The sequence below is a fragment of the Crinia signifera genome, unplaced genomic scaffold, assembly GCF_055691185.1.
Source record: "Crinia signifera unplaced genomic scaffold, ASM5569118v1 HAP2_SCAFFOLD_401, whole genome shotgun sequence".
NCBI classification, from domain to species: Eukaryota; Metazoa; Chordata; class Amphibia; order Anura; family Myobatrachidae; genus Crinia; species Crinia signifera.
In genome coordinates this window covers 13931-38872 of record NW_028142294.1, presented here as the reverse complement: position 1 = coordinate 38872, position 24942 = coordinate 13931, and the positions used below count along the sequence as shown (strand labels likewise).

The 24942-nt window shown below is 45.8% G+C and overlaps 1 protein-coding gene across 3 annotated transcripts; it reads left to right on the top strand.

Annotated features, from left to right (window-relative positions):
* Nucleotides 1–7497: 7497 nt before the first annotated feature.
* On the top strand, nucleotides 7498–23945 carry LOC146055234 (uncharacterized). 3 transcript variants are annotated; one of them, XR_014468540.1, is made up of 11 exons: nucleotides 8170–8600; nucleotides 9394–9621; nucleotides 18064–18649; nucleotides 18752–18832; nucleotides 18919–18999; nucleotides 19086–19166; nucleotides 19253–19333; nucleotides 19415–19495; nucleotides 19653–20839; nucleotides 21008–23696; nucleotides 23816–23945. XR_014468540.1 is itself a non-coding variant. In XM_083168226.1 (10 exons), the coding sequence occupies exons 1-9, from the start codon at nucleotides 8181–8183 to the stop codon at nucleotides 20834–20836; spliced, it is 2823 nt and encodes a 940-aa protein (XP_083024352.1). In that variant the 5' UTR covers nucleotides 7498–8180; the 3' UTR covers nucleotides 20837–20839; nucleotides 21008–23807. The 3 variants fall into 3 exon arrangements, 2 of the variants coding, with proteins under 2 accessions (XP_083024352.1, XP_083024351.1); XM_083168226.1 differs by lacking the exon at nucleotides 23816–23945 and having other exon boundaries at nucleotides 7498–8600; nucleotides 21008–23807; XM_083168225.1 differs by lacking the exons at nucleotides 18919–18999; nucleotides 23816–23945 and having other exon boundaries at nucleotides 21008–23807.
* The last annotated feature ends 997 nt before the right edge of the window (nucleotides 23946–24942 follow it).

Sequence of the window (24942 nt, the reverse complement as noted above, 5' to 3'; positions counted from 1 at the left end):
GAATAAGCTGGGGCCGATTTTTCAACGCTATCTTGTTCACACAATGCCTACAAGTCTAAATCTGCATTTTCAGCCTTCTAGCTCTTTTCGTTAAGGAGATATTGCAAAGCATTTGGAAAAAATGTCAACGCGGTTTTCTCTAAGGCGGAATGAGCTGGGGCCGATTTTTCAACGCTATCTTGTTCACACAATGCCTACAAGTCTAAATCTGCATTTTCAGCCTTCTAGCTCTTTTCGTTAAGGAGATATTGCAAGGCATTTGGAAAAAATGTCAACGCGGTTTTCTCTAAGGCTGAATAAGCTGGGGCCGATTTTTCAACGTTATCTTGTTCACACAATGCCTACAAGTCTAAATCTGCATTTTCAGCCTTCCAGCTCTTTTCGTTAAGGAGATATTGCAAAGCATTTGGAAAAAATGTCAACGCGGTTTTCTCTAAGGCGGAATAAGCTGGGGCCGATTTTTCAACGTTATCTTGTTCACACAATGCCTACAAGTCTAAATCTGCATTTTCAGCCTTCTAGCTCTTTTCGTTAAGGAGATATTGCAAAGCATTTGGAAAAAATGTCAACGCGGTTTTCTCTAAGGCGGAATGAGCTGGGGCCGATTTTTCAACGCTATCTTGTTCACACAATGCCTACAAGTCTAAATCTGCATTTTCAGCCTTCCAGCTCTTTTCGTTAAGGAGATATTGCAAAGCATTTGGAAAAAATGTCAACGCGGTTTTCTCTAAGGCGGAATAAGCTGGGGCCGATTTTTCAACGCTATCTTGTTCACACAATGCCTACAAGTCTAAATCTGCATTTTCAGCCTTCCAGCTCTTTTCGTTAAGGAGATATTGCAAAGCATTTGGAAAAAATGTCAACGCGGTTTTCTCTAAGGCGGAATAAGCTGGGGCCGATTTTTCAACGTTATCTTGTTCACACAATGCCTACAAGTCTAAATCTGCATTTTCAGCCTTCCAGCTCTTTTCGTTAAGGAGATATTGCAAAGCATTTGGAAAAAATGTCAACGCGGTTTTCTCTAAGGCGGAATAAGCTGGGGCCGATTTTTCAAAGTTATCTTGTTCACACAATGCCTACAAGTCTAAATCTACATTTTCAGCCTTCTAGCTCTTTTCGTTAAGGAGATATTGCAAAGCATTTGGAAAAAATGTCAACGCGGTTTTCTCTAAGGCGGAATGAGCTGGGGCCGATTTTTCAACGCTATCTTGTTCACACAATGCCTACAAGTCTAAATATGCATTTTCAGCCTTCCAGCTCTTTTCGTTAAGGAGATATTGCAAAGCATTTGGAAAAAATGTCAACGCGGTTTTCTCTAAGGCGGAATAAGCTGGGGCCGATTTTTCAACGCTATCTTGTTCACACAATGCCTTCAAGTCTAAATCTGCATTTTCAGCCTTCCAGCTCTTTTCGTTAAGGAGATATTGCAAAGCATTTGGAAAAAATGTCAACGCGGTTTTCTCTAAGGCGGAATAAGCTGGGGCCGATTTTTCAACGTTATCTTGTTCACACAATGCCTACAAGTCTAAATCTGCATTTTCAGCCTTCTAGCTCTTTTCGTTAAGGAGATATTGCAAGGCATTTGGAAAAAATGTCAACGCGGTTTTCTCTAAGGCTGAATAAGCTGGGGCCGATTTTTCAACGTTATCTTGTTCACACAATGCCTACAAGTCTAAATCTACATTTTCAGCCTTCTAGCTCTTTTCGTTAAGGAGATATTGCAAAGCATTTGGAAAAAATGTCAACGCGGTTTTCTCTAAGGCGGAATGAGCTGGGGCCGATTTTTCAACGCTATCTTGTTCACACAATGCCTACAAGTCTAAATATGCATTTTCAGCCTTCCAGCTCTTTTCGTTAAGGAGATATTGCAAAGCATTTGGAAAAAATGTCAACGCGGTTTTCTCTAAGGCGGAATAAGCTGGGGCCGATTTTTCAACGCTATCTTGTTCACACAATGCCTTCAAGTCTAAATCTGCATTTTCAGCCTTCCAGCTCTTTTCGTTAAGGAGATATTGCAAAGCATTTGGAAAAAATGTCAACGCGGTTTTCTCTAAGGCGGAATAAGCTGGGGCCGATTTTTCAACGTTATCTTGTTCACACAATGCCTACAAGTCTAAATCTGCATTTTCAGCCTTCTAGCTCTTTTCGTTAAGGAGATATTGCAAGGCATTTGGAAAAAATGTCAACGCGGTTTTCTCTAAGGCTGAATAAGCTGGGGCCGATTTTTCAACGTTATCTTGTTCACACAATGCCTACAAGTCTAAATCTGCATTTTCAGCCTTCCAGCTCTTTTCGTTAAGGAGATATTGCAAAGCATTTGGAAAAAATGTCAACGCGGTTTTCTCTAAGGCGGAATAAGCTGGGGCCGATTTTTCAACGTTATCTTGTTCACACAATGCCTACAAGTCTAAATCTGCATTTTCAGCCTTCTAGCTCTTTTCGTTAAGGAGATATTGCAAAGCATTTGGAAAAAATGTCAACGCGGTTTTCTCTAAGGCGGAATAAGCTGGGGCCGATTTTTCAACGTTATCTTGTTCACACAATGCCTACAAGTCTAAATCTACATTTTCAGCCTTCTAGCTCTTTTCGTTAAGGAGATATTGCAAAGCATTTGGAAAAAATGTCAACGCGGTTTTCTCTAAGGCGGAATGAGCTGGGGCCGATTTTTCAACGCTATCTTGTTCACACAATGCCTACAAGTCTAAATATGCATTTTCAGCCTTCCAGCTCTTTTCGTTAAGGAGATATTGCAAAGCATTTGGAAAAAATGTCAACGCGGTTTTCTCTAAGGCGGAATAAGCTGGGGCCGATTTTTCAACGCTATCTTGTTCACACAATGCCTTCAAGTCTAAATCTGCATTTTCAGCCTTCCAGCTCTTTTCGTTAAGGAGATATTGCAAAGCATTTGGAAAAAATGTCAACGCGGTTTTCTCTAAGGCGGAATAAGCTGGGGCCGATTTTTCAAAGTTATCTTGTTCACACAATGCCTACAAGTCTAAATCTACATTTTCAGCCTTCTAGCTCTTTTCGTTAAGGAGATATTGCAAAGCATTTGGAAAAAATGTCAACGCGGTTTTCTCTAAGGCGGAATGAGCTGGGGCCGATTTTTCAACGCTATCTTGTTCACACAATGCCTACAAGTCTAAATATGCATTTTCAGCCTTCCAGCTCTTTTCGTTAAGGAGATATTGCAAAGCATTTGGAAAAAATGTCAACGCGGTTTTCTCTAAGGCGGAATAAGCTGGGGCCGATTTTTCAACGCTATCTTGTTCACACAATGCCTTCAAGTCTAAATCTGCATTTTCAGCCTTCCAGCTCTTTTCGTTAAGGAGATATTGCAAAGCATTTGGAAAAAATGTCAACGCGGTTTTCTCTAAGGCGGAATAAGCTGGGGCCGATTTTTCAACGTTATCTTGTTCACACAATGCCTACAAGTCTAAATCTGCATTTTCAGCCTTCTAGCTCTTTTCGTTAAGGAGATATTGCAAGGCATTTGGAAAAAATGTCAACGCGGTTTTCTCTAAGGCTGAATAAGCTGGGGCCGATTTTTCAACGTTATCTTGTTCACACAATGCCTACAAGTCTAAATCTACATTTTCAGCCTTCTAGCTCTTTTCGTTAAGGAGATATTGCAAAGCATTTGGAAAAAATGTCAACGCGGTTTTTCTCTAAGGCGGAATGAGCTGGGGCCGATTTTTCAACGCTATCTTGTTCACACAATGCCTACAAGTCTAAATATGCATTTTCAGCCTTCCAGCTCTTTTCGTTAAGGAGATATTGCAAAGCATTTGGAAAAAATGTCAACGCGGTTTTCTCTAAGGCGGAATAAGCTGGGGCCGATTTTTCAACGCTATCTTGTTCACACAATGCCTTCAAGTCTAAATCTGCATTTTCAGCCTTCCAGCTCTTTTCGTTAAGGAGATATTGCAAAGCATTTGGAAAAAATGTCAACGCGGTTTTCTCTAAGGCGGAATAAGCTGGGGCCGATTTTTCAACGTTATCTTGTTCACACAATGCCTACAAGTCTAAATCTGCATTTTCAGCCTTCTAGCTCTTTTCGTTAAGGAGATATTGCAAGGCATTTGGAAAAAATGTCAACGCGGTTTTCTCTAAGGCTGAATAAGCTGGGGCCGATTTTTCAACGTTATCTTGTTCACACAATGCCTACAAGTCTAAATCTGCATTTTCAGCCTTCCAGCTCTTTTCGTTAAGGAGATATTGCAAAGCATTTGGAAAAAATGTCAACGCGGTTTTCTCTAAGGCGGAATAAGCTGGGGCCGATTTTTCAACGTTATCTTGTTCACACAATGCCTACAAGTCTAAATCTGCATTTTCAGCCTTCTAGCTCTTTTCGTTAAGGAGATATTGCAAAGCATTTGGAAAAAATGTCAACGCGGTTTTCTCTAAGGCGGAATAAGCTGGGGCCGATTTTTCAACGTTATCTTGTTCACACAATGCCTACAAGTCTAAATCTACATTTTCAGCCTTCTAGCTCTTTTCGTTAAGGAGATATTGCAAAGCATTTGGAAAAAATGTCAACGCGGTTTTCTCTAAGGCGGAATGAGCTGGGGCCGATTTTTCAACGCTATCTTGTTCACACAATGCCTACAAGTCTAAATATGCATTTTCAGCCTTCCAGCTCTTTTCGTTAAGGAGATATTGCAAAGCATTTGGAAAAAATGTCAACGCGGTTTTCTCTAAGGCGGAATAAGCTGGGGCCGATTTTTCAACGCTATCTTGTTCACACAATGCCTTCAAGTCTAAATCTGCATTTTCAGCCTTCCAGCTCTTTTCGTTAAGGAGATATTGCAAAGCATTTGGAAAAAATGTCAACGCGGTTTTCTCTAAGGCGGAATAAGCTGGGGCCGATTTTTCAACGTTATCTTGTTCACACAATGCCTACAAGTCTAAATCTGCATTTTCAGCCTTCTAGCTCTTTTCGTTAAGGAGATATTGCAAGGCATTTGGAAAAAATGTCAACGCGGTTTTCTCTAAGGCTGAATAAGCTGGGGCCGATTTTTCAACGTTATCTTGTTCACACAATGCCTACAAGTCTAAATCTACATTTTCAGCCTTCTAGCTCTTTTCGTTAAGGAGATATTGCAAAGCATTTGGAAAAAATGTCAACGCGGTTTTCTCTAAGGCGGAATGAGCTGGGGCCGATTTTTCAACGCTATCTTGTTCACACAATGCCTACAAGTCTAAATATGCATTTTCAGCCTTCCAGCTCTTTTCGTTAAGGAGATATTGCAAAGCATTTGGAAAAAATGTCAACGCGGTTTTCTCTAAGGCGGAATAAGCTGGGGCCGATTTTTCAACGCTATCTTGTTCACACAATGCCTTCAAGTCTAAATCTGCATTTTCAGCCTTCCAGCTCTTTTCGTTAAGGAGATATTGCAAAGCATTTGGAAAAAATGTCAACGCGGTTTTCTCTAAGGCGGAATAAGCTGGGGCCGATTTTTCAACGTTATCTTGTTCACACAATGCCTACAAGTCTAAATCTGCATTTTCAGCCTTCTAGCTCTTTTCGTTAAGGAGATATTGCAAAGCATTTGGAAAAAATGTCAACGCGGTTTTCTCTAAGGTGGAATGAGCTGGGGCCGATTTTTCAACGTTATCTTGTTCACACAATGCCTACAAGTCTAAATCTGCATTTTCAGCCTTCCAGCTCTTTTCGTTAAGGAGATATTGCAAAGCATTTGGAAAAAATGTCAACGCGGTTTTCTCTAAGGCGGAATAAGCTGGGGCCGATTTTTCAACGTTATCTTGTTCACACAATGCCTACAAGTCTAAATCTGCATTTTCAGCCTTCTAGCTCTTTTCGTTAAGGAGATATTGCAAAGCATTTGGAAAAAATGTCAACGCGGTTTTCTCTAAGGCGGAATAAGCTGGGGCCGATTTTTCAACGCTATCTTGTTCACACAATGCCTACAAGTCTAAATCTGCATTTTCAGCTTTCCAGCTCTTTTCGTTAAGGAGATATTGCAAAGCATTTGGAAAAAATGTCAACGCGGTTTTCTCTAAGGCGGAATAAGCTGGGGCCGATTTTTCAACGCTATCTTGTTCACACAATGCCTACAAGTCTAAATCTGCATTTTCAGCCTTCCAGCTCTTTTCGTTAAGGAGATATTGCAAAGCATTTGGAAAAAATGTCAACGCGGTTTTCTCTAAGGCGGAATAAGCTGGGGCCGATTTTTCAACGTTATCTTGTTCACACAATGCCTACAAGTCTAAATCTGCATTTTCAGCCTTCTAGCTCTTTTCGTTAAGGAGATATTGCAAGGCATTTGGAAAAAATGTCAACGCGGTTTTCTCTAAGGCTGAATAAGCTGGGGCCGATTTTTCAACGTTATCTTGTTCACACAATGCCTACAAGTCTAAATCTGCATTTTCAGCCTTCCAGCTCTTTTCGTTAAGGAGATATTGCAAAGCATTTGGAAAAAATGTCAACGCGGTTTTCTCTAAGGCGGAATAAGCTGGGGCCGATTTTTCAACGCTATCTTGTTCACACAATGCCTACAAGTCTAAATCTGCATTTTCAGCCTTCCAGCTCTTTTCGTTAAGGAGATATTGCAAAGCATTTGGAAAAAATGTCAACGCGGTTTTCTCTAAGGCGGAATAAGCTGGGGCCGATTTTTCAACGCTATCTTGTTCACACAATGCCTACAAGTCTAAATCTGCATTTTCAGCCTTCTAGCTCTTTTTGTTAAGGAGATATTGCAAAGCATTTGGAAAAAATGTCAACGCGGTTTTCTCTAAAGCTGGGTACACATATATACAATCGTCGGTCCGTTCTTCCGTTCTGGGTCGGACAGCCGTTCAATTGTATATGTGTGTACGCTGTGCCTACCGACCGATAAACGGCAAAAAACTGTCTTGATCGTCCATACTCGGTCGGTCGACGGTTCTTTGCTGTTTAATTTTCATCCGACAGGACGGCCCCATATCGGTACAAAAGTGCAGTGTGTACGCACGTCCGACCGATATGCTGCCGTCCTTGCGACTATACTGCCAAAGCTGGAACGCCCATGTGGGCGTTCCATAGCTACAGGATCTCTCCTAGCATTCACCTCCCCGCCCCCATGTTTATGGTACAACACAAGAAGCATTCACCTCCCCCCATGTTTACACAAGAAGCTCTCACCTCCCGCCCCCATGTTTATGGTACAACACAAGAAGCATTCACCTCCCCATGTTTATGGTTCAGCACAAGAAGCACTCACCTCCCCCCACCTCACTTGTTTATGGGGGGAGGTGAATTTATGGGCATATGGACATATACCGCAAACTGCTATAAAGATGCGGAAAGTCACTACCCAGTCACTTTGCCGTATCTGTCCCTAGTCACCCTGCCGGCTGCTATAGAGATGCGGTAAGCGACTGGACTACCCAGTCAGTTTGCTGTATCTGTCCCTAGTCACCCTGCCGGCTGCTATAGAGATGCGGTAAGCGACTGGACTACCCAGTCAGTTTGCTGTATCTGTCCCTAGTCACCCTGCCGGCTGCTATAGAGATGCGGAAAGCGACTGGTCTACCCAGTCACTTTCCTGCCGGCTGCTATAGAGATGCGGAAAGCGACTGGTCTACCCAGTCACTTTCCTGCCGGCTGCTATAGAGATGCGGAAAGCGACTGGTCTACCCAGTCACTTTCCTGCCGGCTGCTATAGAGATGCGGAAAGCGACTGGTCTACCCAGTCACTTTCCTGCCGGCTGCTATAGAGATGCGGAAAGCGACTGGTCTACCCAGTCACTTTCCTGCCGGCTGCTATAGAGATGCGGAAAGCGACTGGACTACCCAGTCATTTTGCCGTATCTGTCCATATAGTCATCCTGCCGGCTGACCCGTACCCCTTTTTTTTTAGTGGTCAGAGAGCAGTACATGGCTCCTTGTAGTTGTTTGTGCCACTGTACACGTGCATGGGCGGGACATTCGAGCGCTAATAACCAATCACACAGTTTTCTCTGCACGCGTGCGACAGGTATTTATGCGTGCGACACAAAAGAATCGTCATTCTGGAGAAATACGTGGACGTTAAAGCACCAGAATTTATTTGTTCCTTTCACTTTTTTCTTTGGTGAGTATTCAACCACAGTTTGGACAAATGCTGTATTATTGATGTATTGTGTGCATCATGAAAGTAATGTCCATTATGTTTTATTTTTGAACAGACATTTCGAGAATGGCGGAGAAGAACGTGGAATTCATGAAAGAATTCATAGAGGCCTACAGAGACCAGACTTCTCTATGGAACAGCAAGTCAAGAGAATACTCAAATAGGCAAAAGAAAGCTGCCGCTCTGGAGGAGTTGGTGAAGGTCTGCCTCCCTTTTTACCCGACGGCAAATGTAGAATGGGTGCGACAAAGGATTGCCAACATGAGGACAGTCTTCAAAAAGGAGCTGAACAAGGTAGAGGCATCCAAGAAATCAGGGGCCGGTACGGACCAGGTTTATGTGCCCAGGCTTTGGTATTACAGCCTGCTGGCATTTACAGTGGACCAGGAGCTGCCGAGGGACTCCATCAACAGTCATAGCTATACTCCAGGCCAGGCTTCCCCATCTGAGAACCCTGAACCTGCTGAGGAAACCTTCTCTGGCACAGTAAGTACACCGATTTTACCCATACTTGAAATATTTATTGAAAATTATGTATTATGTGTACCTGCTTTCTCTAGTGTGTACCTGCCTTGTATTGGTCTTCCCTGGTATGTACCTGCCTTTCCTGGTATGTGTATCTGCGGAAGGCAGGTACACACCACGGAAGGCAGATACACACCAGGGAAGGCAGGTACATACCAGGGAAGACCAGTACATATCAGGGATTTGTACCTGCCTTCCCTGGTGTTTACCTGCCTTCCCTGATATGTACTGGTCTTTCCTGGTATGTACCTGCCTTCCCTGGTGTGTACCTGCAGAAGGCAGATACACACCAGGGAAGGCAGGTACATACCAGGGAAGACCAGTACATATCAGGGATTTGTACCTGCCTTCCCTGGTGTTTACCTGCCTTCCCTGATATGTACTGGTTTTTAATGGTATGTACCTGCCTTCCCTGGTGTGTACCTGCAGAAGGCAGATACATATCAGGGAAGGCAGGTACATACCAGGGAAGACCAGTACATATCAGGGAAGGCAGGTACATACCAGGGAAGACCAGTACATATCAGGGATGTGTACCTGCCTTCCCTGGTGTGTACCTGCCTTCCCTGGTGTGTACCTGCCTTCCCTGATATGTACTGGTCTTCCCTGATATGTACCTGCTTTCCTTGGTATGTACAAGTATGCCAAATGTATTTTCAACCCCTTGCCTAGCTCTTGACAGGCGGTAGTAGAAAATTCTAAAGAGGTTTTACAAAACAAATTAGTGATTTTGTTGTTACATTTTATTTTACAGCCTTCTCTATTTGCGGAAGAGGAGTCTCCACCCACACTGGATGAGCCCTCACATCTGCCTTCACCCCTCCTCTGCTCTACCCCTAGACCCACAACCACCACCACCACTCAGCAAGCCACGCAGCAACCTGAAGCTGCATCAAGGAGAGGCCGTAAAAGGCCAAGGCAGGCCACAGAGTCATTGGAGGTCATAAGCCGCCAGATTCTGGATTCTGCCAATCGAGTGATGGTAATAAACGACGATGAGCAGGACAATGTGGGGCGCAACATTGCAAATAAACTGCGCAAACTGGATCTGGAAACAAGGACTGAAACAGAGCGCCTGATCAACGACGCCCTGTACCGGGCCCATATTGGCATTGTGAACAGACAATCCAGGATAACAAATGAACCCCCTATGCCACTACAACCGATCAACCCTGCCCCAGTACCGCACCACCACCACCAAATTTACCATCCTGCTGATTATCCCCACTATCCCCAGTACAATCATTCTGAGCAACCATGGCAGCACAATCAAACCATGGGAAACCATGGGAACACCAGCTCCCTCCCAAGCAGTGATGGATAGCGACAGTCCCCTCCATTACCAGCCACTTTAATTTAATTTGATTTGCTTTATATAGTTTTTTTTTTAAATATATTTATTATAAAGTTTTTATTGTTCTGTTTCAAGGTTTGCCAAGGTTTTAATAAAAGATTTTACTTTAAAAATATTATTTGGTGTTCGTGTCTAAAATCCAGCAGGGTGTCTAGGGACAGACATACGCGTGGTAAGCAAGTCAGCCGGCTGGGTGTCTGCAGCAGTGAGGAGGTGCCGGCCGTCACAGTGAGATCACCCTGCTCCACAATCACAGTGACAGCAGTGTGTGCAGAGGGGGTGCAGCAAGGGGGAAGCTTGCTCCTGTAACATGCAGAGTGGAGGAGGGCGGCAGCGGGAGCCCAAGCTTCTCCTGCCCTTGCAGTTCCGGCCTCTCCATCCTCTGGCTCACACAAGGGGCTGGGAAACATGCAGAGAAGGGAGGGGGCAGACTGGGGGACATACAGTGAATGGTGTCAGGGTGGGGAACATACAGTGAAGAAGGGTCAGGCTGAGGGACATACAGTGAATGGAGGCAGTGATGGACATTCAGAGAAGGGGGGAGGGGCAGGCTGTGGGACATAGTGAATGGGAGTCATACAGTGAATGGGGGCAGATTGGGGGACATACAGTCAAGGAGGGTCAGGCTTCTATATCCATGCCTCTTTCCTGCCCATATGTGCCTCTGATACTTCCTCCTCCTCTGTGTCCCTGCTCTCCATGCCATATTTACCTCTGCCACCATCCAATTTTACACTTTGGGGTACTATGGTGGGTGGCATATAGTGTAAAAGGTCCACTATATAGGGCGGGGTACAGTGGCACTTATGTGTCAAATGTGTAATGTGCATTACGGTGTGTTATATAGTATGTAACTGGCATTATGGTAGTATGTAATGGCCATCATTTGCGACCTTATGTGTCATTGGCATTATGGAATGTTCAATGGCCATTACGGTGTGTGGTATAATGTTAGGCCATGCCAACTTTTTGCCACCCAAGAGCCCCGAGTACAATAAATTGTGTGTGTGTGTGTGTGGGGGGGGGGGGGGGGGAGGATATGCCCTGTGCACATGCACTGTGGCACCTAGCTACCCCACTGAGCAGTCTGGGGGGACATACAGAGAAAGATGGTCAGGTAGGGGAATATACAGTGGAGGAGGCAGAGTGGGGGACATACAGTGAATGGTGGCACAGTGGGTGATCAAAATAGTGTCAGGCTGAATGGTCGGCCCCCACAGATTTTTACCTCACCAAAACTGGCCCTTGTTGCAAACCCATCATAGGCAGCACCCACCCACCATCTCCCCACCTGCACCCATCAAACGCTGCACCCCCACACCCCACTACAACTATACGCCACAAGCGTCTGCAAAATGACTAGGCTGCAGACGCATCCTTCGGTTTGCCTGCCGCCCGTGGAACAGGTCATCCTGTGGAACTACAAGTGACAGGATGACCTGTCACCTTGTAGCGCTGTGCTAGTGCTGCAAACCCATCATGGGCAGCACCCACCCACCCTCTCCCCACCTGCACCTATCAAACGCTGCACCCATCAAACGCTGCACCCCCACACCCCACTACAACTATACGCCACAAGCGTCTGCAAAATGACTAGGCTGCAGACGCATCCTTCGGTTTGCCAGCCGCCTGTGGAACAGGTCATCCTGTGGAACTACAAGTGACAGGATGACCTGTCACCTTGTAGCGCTGTGCTAGTGCTGCAAACCCATCATGGGCAGCACCCACCCACCATCTCCCCACCTACACCCATCAAACGCTGCACCCCCACACCCCACTACAACTATACGCCACAAGCGTCTGCAAAATGACTAGGCTGCAGACGCATCCTTCGGTTTGCCAGCCGCCTGTGGAACAGGTCATCCTGTGGAACTACAAGTGACAGGATGACCTGTCACCTTGTAGCGCTGTGCTAGTGCTGCAAACCCATCATGGGCAGCACCCACCCACCATCTCCCCACCTGCACCCATCAAACGCTGCACCCCCACACCCCACTACAACTATACGCCACAAGCGTCTGCAAAATGATGCCCGTGTAATTTGGACTGTGGAACTACAAGTGACAGGATGAAGTCCACCCCAAAAAATGTTATACTGGTTTCCCTACTACAAGTAGCACAATGACCTTGCACTGCGCTGCGCTATGCTGCTGCTTGCGATACCATCAGACACCTCGGTTTTGTGTCATACGTGTGCTATGTGTCAGCTGACAGGTGTATGTAACCTTTTTAATTAATCCTTTAATGGTATACATATTGTAAAGTCCTGGCACTGCTTCACAAACAACAAACAAACATCACGAGTTTCTTCCCGCCAAAATTCAGTCAGATACGCGCTACCAATGCATCTTTTAAAATAACAAATCACAGATTGTGGTGCAATTTAAAATGTCCAATTACACCATAGCAATGTTGAAGGTGGAGCTATAGGGGGAGACTATAAAAAGTAATGTCCCTCCCTTGCTTCGGCGCCGTTAACCGGAGATTGCTGCCTGGCTGCTAGTTTGGGTTGGCTTCTTGGTTGGTTGGCTTATTGGCTGCTTGCTATTGGCAAAGAGCTTTGGATTACAATCACCGGAGGATCTTTTGGCTGACGCGGAGGAGTATACTGAGGACTCTGGGAAGGAGATTTTTCCACGCGGAGGAGGAGATTCATCTCACCAGAATCTGTGGAATTTCTTTTCTTTTATGTGAGTGTTCTACTCCCTGTCTCTCTATATTCCTCTCCACCCATAGACACTGTGCTGTATTTACTTCCCCTCTGCCCCACTTCACCTTTTATATACATCTAAACTGTCTCTGGGACCCACCTCCGTACCCCCACCCCTCCACTTGGCTTGCTCCAAACAGCTCCCTATTCTCCGTGACCCGCCGTATATGCGCATCACCCCCTACTTTATCAAACTATTCCATGCATTACAGGGTTTTCTGTGCTAAAATGGAGAGTGATAAACAGCCAGCCAATCAGCTCCTGCCTGACATTTTTCAAACACAGTCTGTGACATGGCAGGTAGGAGCTGATTGTTTATCACTCTCCACTTTATCACTTTTGAAGGTAGTCAGTTTGCTGTATTTGTCCCTAGTCACCCTGCCGGCTGCTATAGAGATGCGGTAAGCGACTGGACTACCCAGTCAGTTTGCGGTATCTGTCCCTAGTCACCCTGCCGGCTGCTATAGAAATGCGGTAAGCGACTGGACTACCCAGTCAGTTTGCTGTATCTGTCCCTAGTCACCCTGCCGGCTGCTATAGAGATGCGGTAAGCGACTGGACTACCCAGTCAGTTTGCTGTATCTGTCCCTAGTCATATGTGGCACTCAATATGTATATGAATATAGTGGATTGCTGAAGCTGTTGCAGGGCATGCTGAGACCTGTAGTTCCACAACAGCTGTAGGGCCATGAGTTTGACACAGCTTGTCAATTATGCTGGCTGTGTCAGATTGTGTTGGCATATTTGATATCTGGCACTGTGTTGGCTTATTTGTTCTCTTTCACTGTGGGGGCATATGTGGCACTCAATATGTCGGGAACTATACGTACCAGCATGCCCTGCCTCAGATTTGCTATAGTGGATTGCTGAAGCTGTTGCAGGGCATGCTGAGACCTGTAGTTCCACAACAGCTGTAGGGCCATGAGTTTGACACAGCTTGTCAATTATGCTGGCTGTGTCAGATTGTGTTGGCATATTTGATATCTGGCACTGTGTTGGCTTATTTGTTCTCTTTCACTGTGGGGGCATATGTGGCACTCAATATGTCGGGAACTATACGTACCAGCATGCCCTGCCTCAGATTTGCTATAGTGGATTGCTGAAGCTGTTGCAGGGCATGCTGAGACCTGTAGTTCCACAACAGCTGTGGCACTCAATATGTCGGGAACTATACGTACCAGCATGCCCTGCCTCAGATTTGCTATAGTGGATTGCTGAAGCTGTTGCAGGGCATGCTGAGACCTGTAGTTCCACAACAGCTGTAGGGCCATGAGTTTGACACAGCTTGTCAATTATGCTGGCTGTGTCAGATTGTGTTGGCATATTTGATATCTGGCACTGTGTTGGCTTATTTGTTCTCTTTCACTGTGGGGGCATATGTGGCACTCAATATGTCGGGAACTATACGTACCAGCATGCCCTGCCTCAGATTTGCTATAGTGGATTGCTGAAGCTGTTGCAGGGCATGCTGAGACCTGTAGTTCCACAACAGCTGTGGCACTCAATATGTCGGGAACTATACGTACCAGCATGCCCTGCCTCAGATTTGCTATAGTGGATTGCTGAAGCTGTTGCAGGGCATGCTGAGACCTGTAGTTCCACAACAGCTGTAGGGCCATGAGTTTGACACAGCTTGTCAATTATGCTGGCTGTGTCAGATTGTGTTGGCATATTTGATATCTGGCACTGTGTTGGCTTATTTGTTCTCTTTCACTGTGGGGGCATATGTGGCACTCAATATGTCGGGAACTATACGTACCAGCATGCCCTGCCTCAGATTTGCTATAGTGGATTGCTGAAGCTGTTGCAGGGCATGCTGAGACCTGTAGTTCCACAACAGCTGTGGCACTCAATATGTCGGGAACTATACGTACCAGCATGCCCTGCCTCAGATTTGCTATAGTGGATTGCTGAAGCTGTTGCAGGGCATGCTGAGACCTGTAGTTCCACAACAGCTGTAGGGCCATGAGTTTGACACAGCTTGTCAATTATGCTGGCTGTGTCAGATTGTGTTGGCATATTTGATATCTGGCACTGTGTTGGCTTATTTGTTCTCTTTCACTGTGGGGGCATATGTGGCACTCAATATGTCGGGAACTATACGTACCAGCATGCCCTGCCTCAGATTTGCTATAGTGGATTGCTGAAGCTGTTGCAGGGCATGCTGAGACCTGTAGTTCCACAACAGCTGTGGCACTCAATATGTCGGGAACTATACGTACCAGCATGCCCTGCCTCAGATTTGCTATAGTGGATTGCTGAAGCTGTTGCAGGGCATGCTGAGACCTGTAGTTCCACAACAGCTGTAGGGCCATGAGTTTGACACAGCTTGTCAATTATGCTGGCTGTGTCAGATTGTGTTGGCATATTTGATATCTGGCACTGTGTTGGCTTATTTGTTCTCTTTCACTGTGGGGGCATATGTGGCACTCAATATGTCGGGAACTATACGTACCAGCATGCCCTGCCTCAGATTTGCTATAGTGGATTGCTGAAGCTGTTGCAGGGCATGCTGAGACCTGTAGTTCCACAACAGCTGTGGCACTCAATATGTCGGGAACTATACGTACCAGCATGCCCTGCCTCAGATTTGCTATAGTGGATTGCTGAAGCTGTTGCAGGGCATGCTGAGACCTGTAGTTCCACAACAGCTGTGGCACTCAATATGTCGGGAACTATACGTACCAGCATGCCCTGCCTCAGATTTGCTATAGTGGATTGCTGAAGCTGTTGCAGGGCATGCTGAGACCTGTAGTTCCACAACAGCTGTAGGGCCATGAGTTTGACACAGCTTGTCAATTATGCTGGCTGTGTCAGATTGTGTTGGCATATTTGATATCTGGCACTGTGTTGGCTTATTTGTTCTCTTTCACTGTGGGGGCATATGTGGCACTCAATATGTCGGGAACTATACGTACCAGCATGCCCTGCCTCAGATTTGCTATAGTGGATTGCTGAAGCTGTTGCAGGGCATGCTGAGACCTGTAGTTCCACAACAGCTGTAGGGCCATGAGTTTGACACAGCTTGTCAATTATGCTGGCTGTGTCAGATTGTGTTGGCATATTTGATATCTGGCACTGTGTTGGCTTATTTGTTCTCTTTCACTGTGGGGGCATATGTGGCACTCAATATGTCGGGAACTATACGTACCAGCATGCCCTGCCTCAGATTTGCTATAGTGGATTGCTGAAGCTGTTGCAGGGCATGCTGAGACCTGTAGTTCCACAACAGCTGTGGCACTCAATATGTCGGGAACTATACGTACCAGCATGCCCTGCCTCAGATTTGCTATAGTGGATTGCTGAAGCTGTTGCAGGGCATGCTGAGACCTGTAGTTCCACAACAGCTGTAGGGCCATGAGTTTGACACAGCTTGTCAATTATGCTGGCTGTGTCAGATTGTGTTGGCATATTTGATATCTGGCACTGTGTTGGCTTATTTGTTCTCTTTCACTGTGGGGGCATATGTGGCACTCAATATGTCGGGAACTATACGTACCAGCATGCCCTGCCTCAGATTTGCTATAGTGGATTGCTGAAGCTGTTGCAGGGCATGCTGAGACCTGTAGTTCCACAACAGCTGTGGCACTCAATATGTCGGGAACTATACGTACCAGCATGCCCTGCCTCAGATTTGCTATAGTGGATTGCTGAAGCTGTTGCAGGGCATGCTGAGACCTGTAGTTCCACAACAGCTGTAGGGCCATGAGTTTGACACAGCTTGTCAATTATGCTGGCTGTGTCAGATTGTGTTGGCATATTTGATATCTGGCACTGTGTTGGCTTATTTGTTCTCTTTCACTGTGGGGGCATATGTGGCACTCAATATGTCGGGAACTATACGTACCAGCATGCCCTGCCTCAGATTTGCTATAGTGGATTGCTGAAGCTGTTGCAGGGCATGCTGAGACCTGTAGTTCCACAACAGCTGTAGGGCCATGAGTTTGACACAGCTTGTCAATTATGCTGGCTGTGTCAGATTGTGTTGGCATATTTGATATCTGGCACTGTGTTGGCTTATTTGTTCTCTTTCACTGTGGGGGCATATGTGGCACTCAATATGTCGGGAACTATACGTACCAGCATGCCCTGCCTCAGATTTGCTATAGTGGATTGCTGAAGCTGTTGCAGGGCATGCTGAGACCTGTAGTTCCACAACAGCTGTGGCACTCAATATGTCGGGAACTATACGTACCAGCATGCCCTGCCTCAGATTTGCTATAGTGGATTGCTGAAGCTGTTGCAGGGCATGCTGAGACCTGTAGTTCCACAACAGCTGTAGGGCCATGAGTTTGACACAGCTTGTCAATTATGCTGGCTGTGTCAGATTGTGTTGGCATATTTGATATCTGGCACTGTGTTGGCTTATTTGTTCTCTTTCACTGTGGGGGCATATGTGGCACTCAATATGTCGGGAACTATACGTACCAGCATGCCCTGCCTCAGATTTGCTATAGTGGATTGCTGAAGCTGTTGCAGGGCATGCTGAGACCTGTAGTTCCACAACAGCTGTGGCACTCAATATGTCGGGAACTATACGTACCAGCATGCCCTGCCTCAGATTTGCTATAGTGGATTGCTGAAGCTGTTGCAGGGCATGCTGAGACCTGTAGTTCCACAACAGCTGTGGCACTCAATATGTCGGGAACTATACGTACCAGCATGCCCTGCCTCAGATTTGCTATAGTGGATTGCTGAAGCTGTTGCAGGGCATGCTGAGACCTGTAGTTCCACAACAGCTGTAGGGCCATGAGTTTGACACAGCTTGTCAATTATGCTGGCTGTGTCAGATTGTGTTGGCATATTTGATATCTGGCACTGTGTTGGCTTATTTGTTCTCTTTCACTGTGGGGGCATATGTGGCACTCAATATGTCGGGAACTATACGTACCAGCATGCCCTGCCTCAGATTTGCTATAGTGGATTGCTGAAGCTGTTGCAGGGCATGCTGAGACCTGTAGTTCCACAACAGCTGTGGCACTCAATATGTCGGGAACTATACGTACCAGCATGCCCTGCCTCAGATTTGCTATAGTGGATTGCTGAAGCTGTTGCAGGGCATGCTGAGACCTGTAGTTCCACAACAGTTGTGGCACTCAATATGTCGGGAACTATACGTACCAGCATGCCCTGCCTCAGATTTGCTATAGTGGATTGCTGAAGCTGTTGCAGGGCATGCTGAGACCTGTAGTTCCACAACAGCTGTAGGGCCATGAGTTTGACACAGCTTGTCAATTATGCTGGCTGTGACATTCTGTGTCAGATTGTGTTGGCATATTTGATATCTGGCACTGTGTTGGCTTATTTGTTACACATTTTTTTATTTTATTGTATTTAACAATTTGCATTTCTATATGCAGTTATCATTTTTAGAAATGTCCCAGGAGGAAAGGAGGCTTCAGATCACCTTGGAGGAAGAGGAGCCATTTCAAACGACTGAAGATTTGGTTTTACCAATGGCTCAAGAAGAAAGAGGTATGCTTTCTCTCTCTTCACAGGAAGAACAGCAGCAACAGGTTGGAGAACAAACATCACAGACTGAACAAGAACCACAGGAAGAACAGCAGCAACAGGAACAAACATCACAGACTGAACATGAAGCAGACTCAGGAGATGTCACCCAGAGAGGACCGAACTTCACTGACGAGGAGATGGACACCCTCATCACTCAGGTAATACATAACAATGTACAGCTTTTTGGTCGACAGACAAAGATGCCAAAATCCAGATTCAAGAGCACGACGTGGGAAGAAATTGCACAAGCAGTCAGCTTGCAGGGGAATTGCCAGCGAATCAAAGACAGCTGCAAGAAGAGGTTACGTGACTGCAGAAGAGTCGTCCGTGAGAAGCTGCAGTCTGGGGAAACTCTGCAGAAGAATTGGGAGAAGAAGATCGCAGAGTACTTCTCGCTCGTCCCAGAAGAAAGGCCTGGAACAAGTGCACAAGGTACATTAAATTAAACCATAAAAGTGTGGCTATAACTAAAAGCTTTTAATAAATTTAACAACAATGAGAAATCCAGTAACTGTAACATCCATTTTGGTCAAGGTGCAACGAAGGATTCCGCCGGGAAAGAAAAGACACCGAAGAAAAGCACGCCGCGGAAGAAGGCCAAAACATCACACACAGGTTAGTACTTTCCTTGATACTTTACATTGAACTAACAATTTAATTTGGCAACTGATTGATGAGGGTTTACCTTGTTTTGTCATAAGCATCACCACAGGATCCAACAGAAGAGTCAATGGCACCGAAGAAAAGCACGCCGCGGAAGAAGGCCAAAACATCACACACAGGTTAGTACTTTCCTTGATACTTTACATTGATTTAACAATTTAATTTGGCAACTGATTGATGAGGGTTTACCTTGTTTTGTCATAAGCATCACCACAGGATCCAACAGAAGAGTCAATGGCACCAAAGGAAACCACGACGCTGAGGAAGTCACAAACATCACACACAGGTTAGTACTTTCCTTGATACTTTACATTGAACTAACAATTTAATTTGGCAACTGATTGATGAGGGTTTACCTTGTTTTGTCATAAGCATCACCACAGGATCCAACAGAAGAGTCAATGGCACCAAAGGAAACCACGACGCTGAGGAAGTCACAAACATCACGCACAGGTTAGGAATGTCATTACTGTTAAATTTTGGAATTTCAAAACAAATCAGTAAATAACATTAGGTAATGGTTGAATATTGCAGCTTCTGTGGAAAAGGTCAGGAGAAGGGTTTCATTTGGAGGATTTGACAAAGAAACCAGAGGACCAACAGTTGGCATGGCTGGTAAGGCATAGTGGCCCAAAAATTAGACTTTTTCTGTATACATTATATTAGAAACTTTTTTAAATTGTTATTTCGGTTAGAAATACAATGGGTAAATCTGTTGGTTGTTTTTAAAAAAGCATTTCACATAAAATACAAACATTATTTTGCATTACAGGTTCACACCAAACTGCTATTCAAGAGAGTTTGAGGAACTTGGAGCAAAGAAGAGCTGAAGATGCTGCAAGGAATGACAGCCGTTTTGAGAGGATGGAACAGAGCATGGACGAGTTGAAGACAGCCATCAGTCAACAAACGGAGGCAATGGTAACAATTGGTCGTTACCACGACCAACTTCTGGCCTCACATTTGTCTGTGGTGGGACAATGCCAGGCAATTCACCAGAAGATTGATGAAATCGCCAACACACAAAATCAACACACTGCAGGACAGTCAAATCTGCATCAAATCACTACACAGCTGACTGAATCACAGTCCAATCTTTGTGTGCAATCCCAACAGATGCAACAAACTCTACAGAGCATGCTTCTGTGGCAGCAGCAGTGCAATGCCAATACCACCATGATCTGTACAAGCCTTCAGCTGCTGACAGAAGAAAGGAGAAGATCTTCAGCCACACACGTTCAGGAACTCCAAAGTTCACAATCGACACAACTGGTTGATCCTGAATGGTATGCTCGACAAGTGGAGGCTGAAAGGGCATACCAGAGAAGAATTCAAATTGAAACAAGCCACCATCAAAGTCTAGATCAAATGCAGCAGACGACAACCACACCAGAGCAGCATCCAAGACTACATGAGAACGATCATTGGGAAAGAGCCCTCCAACAGGAGCGGCAAAACATAGAAGAGGAGGATCAGCGTAAACAAGCACAGGCAAAGGCTGAGCGTGCAAGAGCACAGGAGGCTGAGGTTGCCAGAGCCAAGGAGGCTGAGCGGACCAGAGCAGAAGAGGCAAAGCGGGCCAGAGCAGAGCATGAACATTACCTGAGAATGCAACAAGAAATGTGGGACCATGCAGTGAGGGAGCAGCAGGAGATAGACCGAAGAAAGAAAGAGGCATCCACTGGCCAACAGGAGATGCAGATAGAGGTAGCCCAAAGAGAGGAGTCATCCATTGGGCAACAGAAGACGCAGGAGGAGGTAGCCCAAAGAGAGGAGTCATCCATTGGGCAACAGAAGACGCAGGAGGAGGTAGCCCAAAGAGAGGAGTCATCCATGGGACAACAGGAGACGCAGGCGACCATCTGCCTGTTCGAGATGTGGCAGGCAGCACAGCAGAATAAGCAGGATCCCAAAAGAAAAAGAAAGAAGGACAAACAGAGGACAGAGCTTAAGTGAAAGGTCAATATTTCTTTTTTATATATGTTGCCTAATACTTGTGCAGTTTACTGTTTCAAATATTTTTCTATGTACTTAGCTAGGTGTTGTACCCTAGGGGCAGATGCACAGACTAGGAAGGGAAAGAGCATATCACAGTATGGGGGAATAATAACTCACCGTTTCTTACAGGAATTCACATCAAGGCTCCGCACCTCTGCCACACTGAAGAATTTGTCAATCAGCAACGGGATCCAGTCTGCAAAGAGGACAGGCTGGCACACAGCTTTCCAGTGATGCTGCAGAGGTAATGCTTTCCTCCCAAGCTAGGTGTTGTACCCCAGTGAATTAGGGGCAGATGCACAGACTAGGAAGGGAAAGAGCATATCACAGTATGGGGGAATAATAACTCACCGTTTCTTACAGGAATTCACATCAAGGCTCCGCACCTCTGCCACACTGAAGAATTTGTCAATCAGCAACGGGATCCAGTCTGCAAAGAGGACAGGCTGGCACACAGCTTTCCAGTGATGCTGCAGAGGTAATGCTTTCCTCCCAAGCTAGGTGTTGTACCCCAGTGAATTAGGGGCAGATGCACAGACTAGGAAGGGAAAGAGCATATCACAGTATGGGGGAATAATAACTCACCGTTTCTTACAGGAATTCACATCAAGGCTCCGCACCTCTGCCACACTGAAGAATTTGTCAATCAGCAACGGGATCCAGTCTGCAAAGAGGACAGGCTGGCACACAGCTTTCCAGTGATGCTGCAGAGGTAATGCTTTCCTCCCAAGCTAGGTGTTGTACCCCAGTGAATTAGGGGCAGATGCACAGACTAGGAAGGGAAAGAGCATATCACAGTATGGGGGAATAATAACTCACCGTTTCTTACAGGAATTCACATCAAGGCTCCGCACCTCTGCCACACTGAAGAATTTGTCAATCAGCAACGGGATCCAGTCTGCAAAGAGGACAGGCTGGCACACAGCTTTCCAGTGATGCTGCAGAGGTAATGCTTTCCTCCCAAGCTAGGTGTTGTACCCCAGTGAATTAGGGGCAGATGCACAGACTAGGAAGGGAAAGAGCATATCACAGTATGGGGGAATAATAACTCACCGTTTCTTACAGGAATTCACATCAAGGCTCCGCACCTCTGCCACACTGAAGAATTTGTCAATCAGCAACGGGATCCAGTCTGCAAAGAGGACAGGCTGGCACACAGCTTTCCAGTGATGCTGCAGAGGTAATGCTTTCCTCCCAAGCTAGGTGTTGTACCCCAGTGAATTAGGGGCAGATGCACAGACTAGGAAGGGAAAGAGCATATCACAGTATGGGGGAATAATAACTCACCGTTTCTTACAGGAATTCACATCAAGGCTCCGCACCTCTGCCACACTGAAGAATTTGTCAATCAGCAACGGGATCCAGTCTGCAAAGAGGACAGGCTGGCACACAGCTTTCCAGTGATGCTGCAGAGGTAATGCTTTCCTCCCAAGCTAGGTGTTGTACCCCAGTGAATTAGGGGCAGATGCACAGACTAGGAAGGGAAAGAGCATATCACAGTATGGGGGAATAATAACTCACCGTTTCTTACAGGAATTCACATCAAGGCTCCGCACCTCTGCCACACTGAAGAATTTGTCAATCAGCAACGGGATCCAGTCTGCAAAGAGGACAGGCTGGCACACAGCTTTCCAGTGATGCTGCAGAGGTAATGCTTTCCTCCCAAGCTAGGTGTTGTACCCCAGTGAATTAGGGGCAGATGCACAGACTAGGAAGGGAAAGAGCATATCACAGTATGGGGGAATAATAACTCACCGTTTCTTACAGGAATTCACATCAAGGCTCCGCACCTCTGCCACACTGAAGAATTTGTCAATCAGCAACGGGATCCAGTCTGCAAAGAGGACAGGCTGGCACACAGCTTTCCAGTGATGCTGCAGAGGTAATGCTTTCCTCCCAAGCTAGGTGTTGTACCCCAGTGAATTAGGGGCAGATGCACAGACTAGGAAGGGAAAGAGCATATCACAGTATGGGGGAATAATAACTCACCGTTTCTTACAGGAATTCACATCAAGGCTCCGCACCTCTGCCACACTGAAGAATTTGTCAATCAGCAACGGGATCCAGTCTGCAAAGAGGACAGGCTGGCACACAGCTTTCCAGTGATGCTGCAGAGGTAATGCTTTCCTCCCAAGCTAGGTGTTGTACCCCAGTGAATTAGGGGCAGATGCACAGACTAGGAAGGGAAAGAGCATATCACAGTATGGGGGAATAATAACTCACCGTTTCTTACAGGAATTCACATCAAGGCTCCGCACCTCTGCCACACTGAAGAATTTGTCAATCAGCAACGGGATCCAGTCTGCAAAGAGGACAGGCTGGCACACAGCTTTCCAGTGATGCTGCAGAGGTAATGCTTTCCTCCCAAGCTAGGTGTTGTACCCCAGTGAATTAGGGGCAGATGCACAGACTAGGAAGGGAAAGAGCATATCACAGTATGGGGGAATAATAACTCACCGTTTCTTACAGGAATTCACATCAAGGCTCCGCACCTCTGCCACACTGAAGAATTTGTCAATCAGCAACGGGATCCAGTCTGCAAAGAGGACAGGCTGGCACACAGCTTTCCAGTGATGCTGCAGAGGTAATGCTTTCCTCCCAAGCTAGGTGTTGTACCCCAGTGAATTAGGGGCAGATGCACAGACTAGGAAGGGAAAGAGCATATCACAGTATGGGGGAATAATAACTCACCGTTTCTTACAGGAATTCACATCAAGGCTCCGCACCTCTGCCACACTGAAGAATTTGTCAATCAGCAACGGGATCCAGTCTGCAAAGAGGACAGGCTGGCACACAGCTTTCCAGTGATGCTGCAGAGGTAATGCTTTCCTCCCAAGCTAGGTGTTGTACCCCAGTGAATTAGGGGCAGATGCACAGACTAGGAAGGGAAAGAGCATATCACAGTATGGGGGAATAATAACTCACCGTTTCTTACAGGAATTCATCTGTGAAGACAAGGCCATCCAGGAGGAAGAGGACACTTCGGCACAGAAGCGTGCAAGGGTCCAGCCTGGGACGAGAAGACCATCTGGAGGCTGGCATAGCGCTCTCAAGGGTGCTGCACTCGGTAAGTTTCTTCAAGCAGCACACACCAAAAGAGGGTTGGTTGGAAAATGTCAGCTAGGGAAAGGCCATAAGGAGAGAATAGATGCAAGACACAGTAAAGGCAATAAGTAAATGATCTATTTTTTGGGGTGTTGCAGCATCTGTGAAGACAAGGCCATCCAGGAGGAAGAGGACACTTCGGCACAGAAGCGTGCAAGGGTCCAGCCTGGGACGAGAAGACCATCTGGAGGCTGGCATAGCGCTCTCAAGGGTGCTGCACTCGGTAAGTTTCTTCAAGCAGCACACACCAAAAGAGGGTTGGTTGGAAAATGTCAGCTAGGGAAAGGCCATAAGGAGAGAATAGATGCAAGACACAGTAAAGGCAATAAGTAAATGATCTATTTTTTGGGGTGTTGCAGCATCTGTGAAGACAAGGCCATCCAGGAGGAAGAGGACACTTCGGCACAGAAGCGTGCAAGGGTCCAGCCTGGGACGAGAAGACCATCTGGAGGCTGGCATAGCGCTCTCAAGGGTGCTGCACTAGATAAGATAAGTTGCTGAATCTGATGCAAGGCATGCTGGGATGTGTAGTTAATAAACAACTGGAGGGCAGCAATTGCCCAGCCCTGCTCTAACCTTTGAACTTATATGTATGGCATAACAGTTTGGAACTTCAATATGTAGTATTGCACAGGATCCATTGAAACTATGTAATCAATATTTTGTTTTTCCTTTTTTTTTTCAGCACAGAAATTTATGAACTGAAGTCTTTTGAAAAAAGAATATTTAAAGGAAAGAAAGTATACCAAAATCAGAACCTAAAAAATTTGCATTAAAATGATTCTGCTTTAAATGAATGTATTGACCGGTTTAGATTTTTAAATCAAAAATAGATTAGATATATTAACTGGACTGAAACTTTGTGGACTGACTGAATAACTTTGTAATTGCGCACATATTGCATATAAATGTAATGTAAAATTATTTTACACAAAAATAAACATCTGTAATTTGTGATT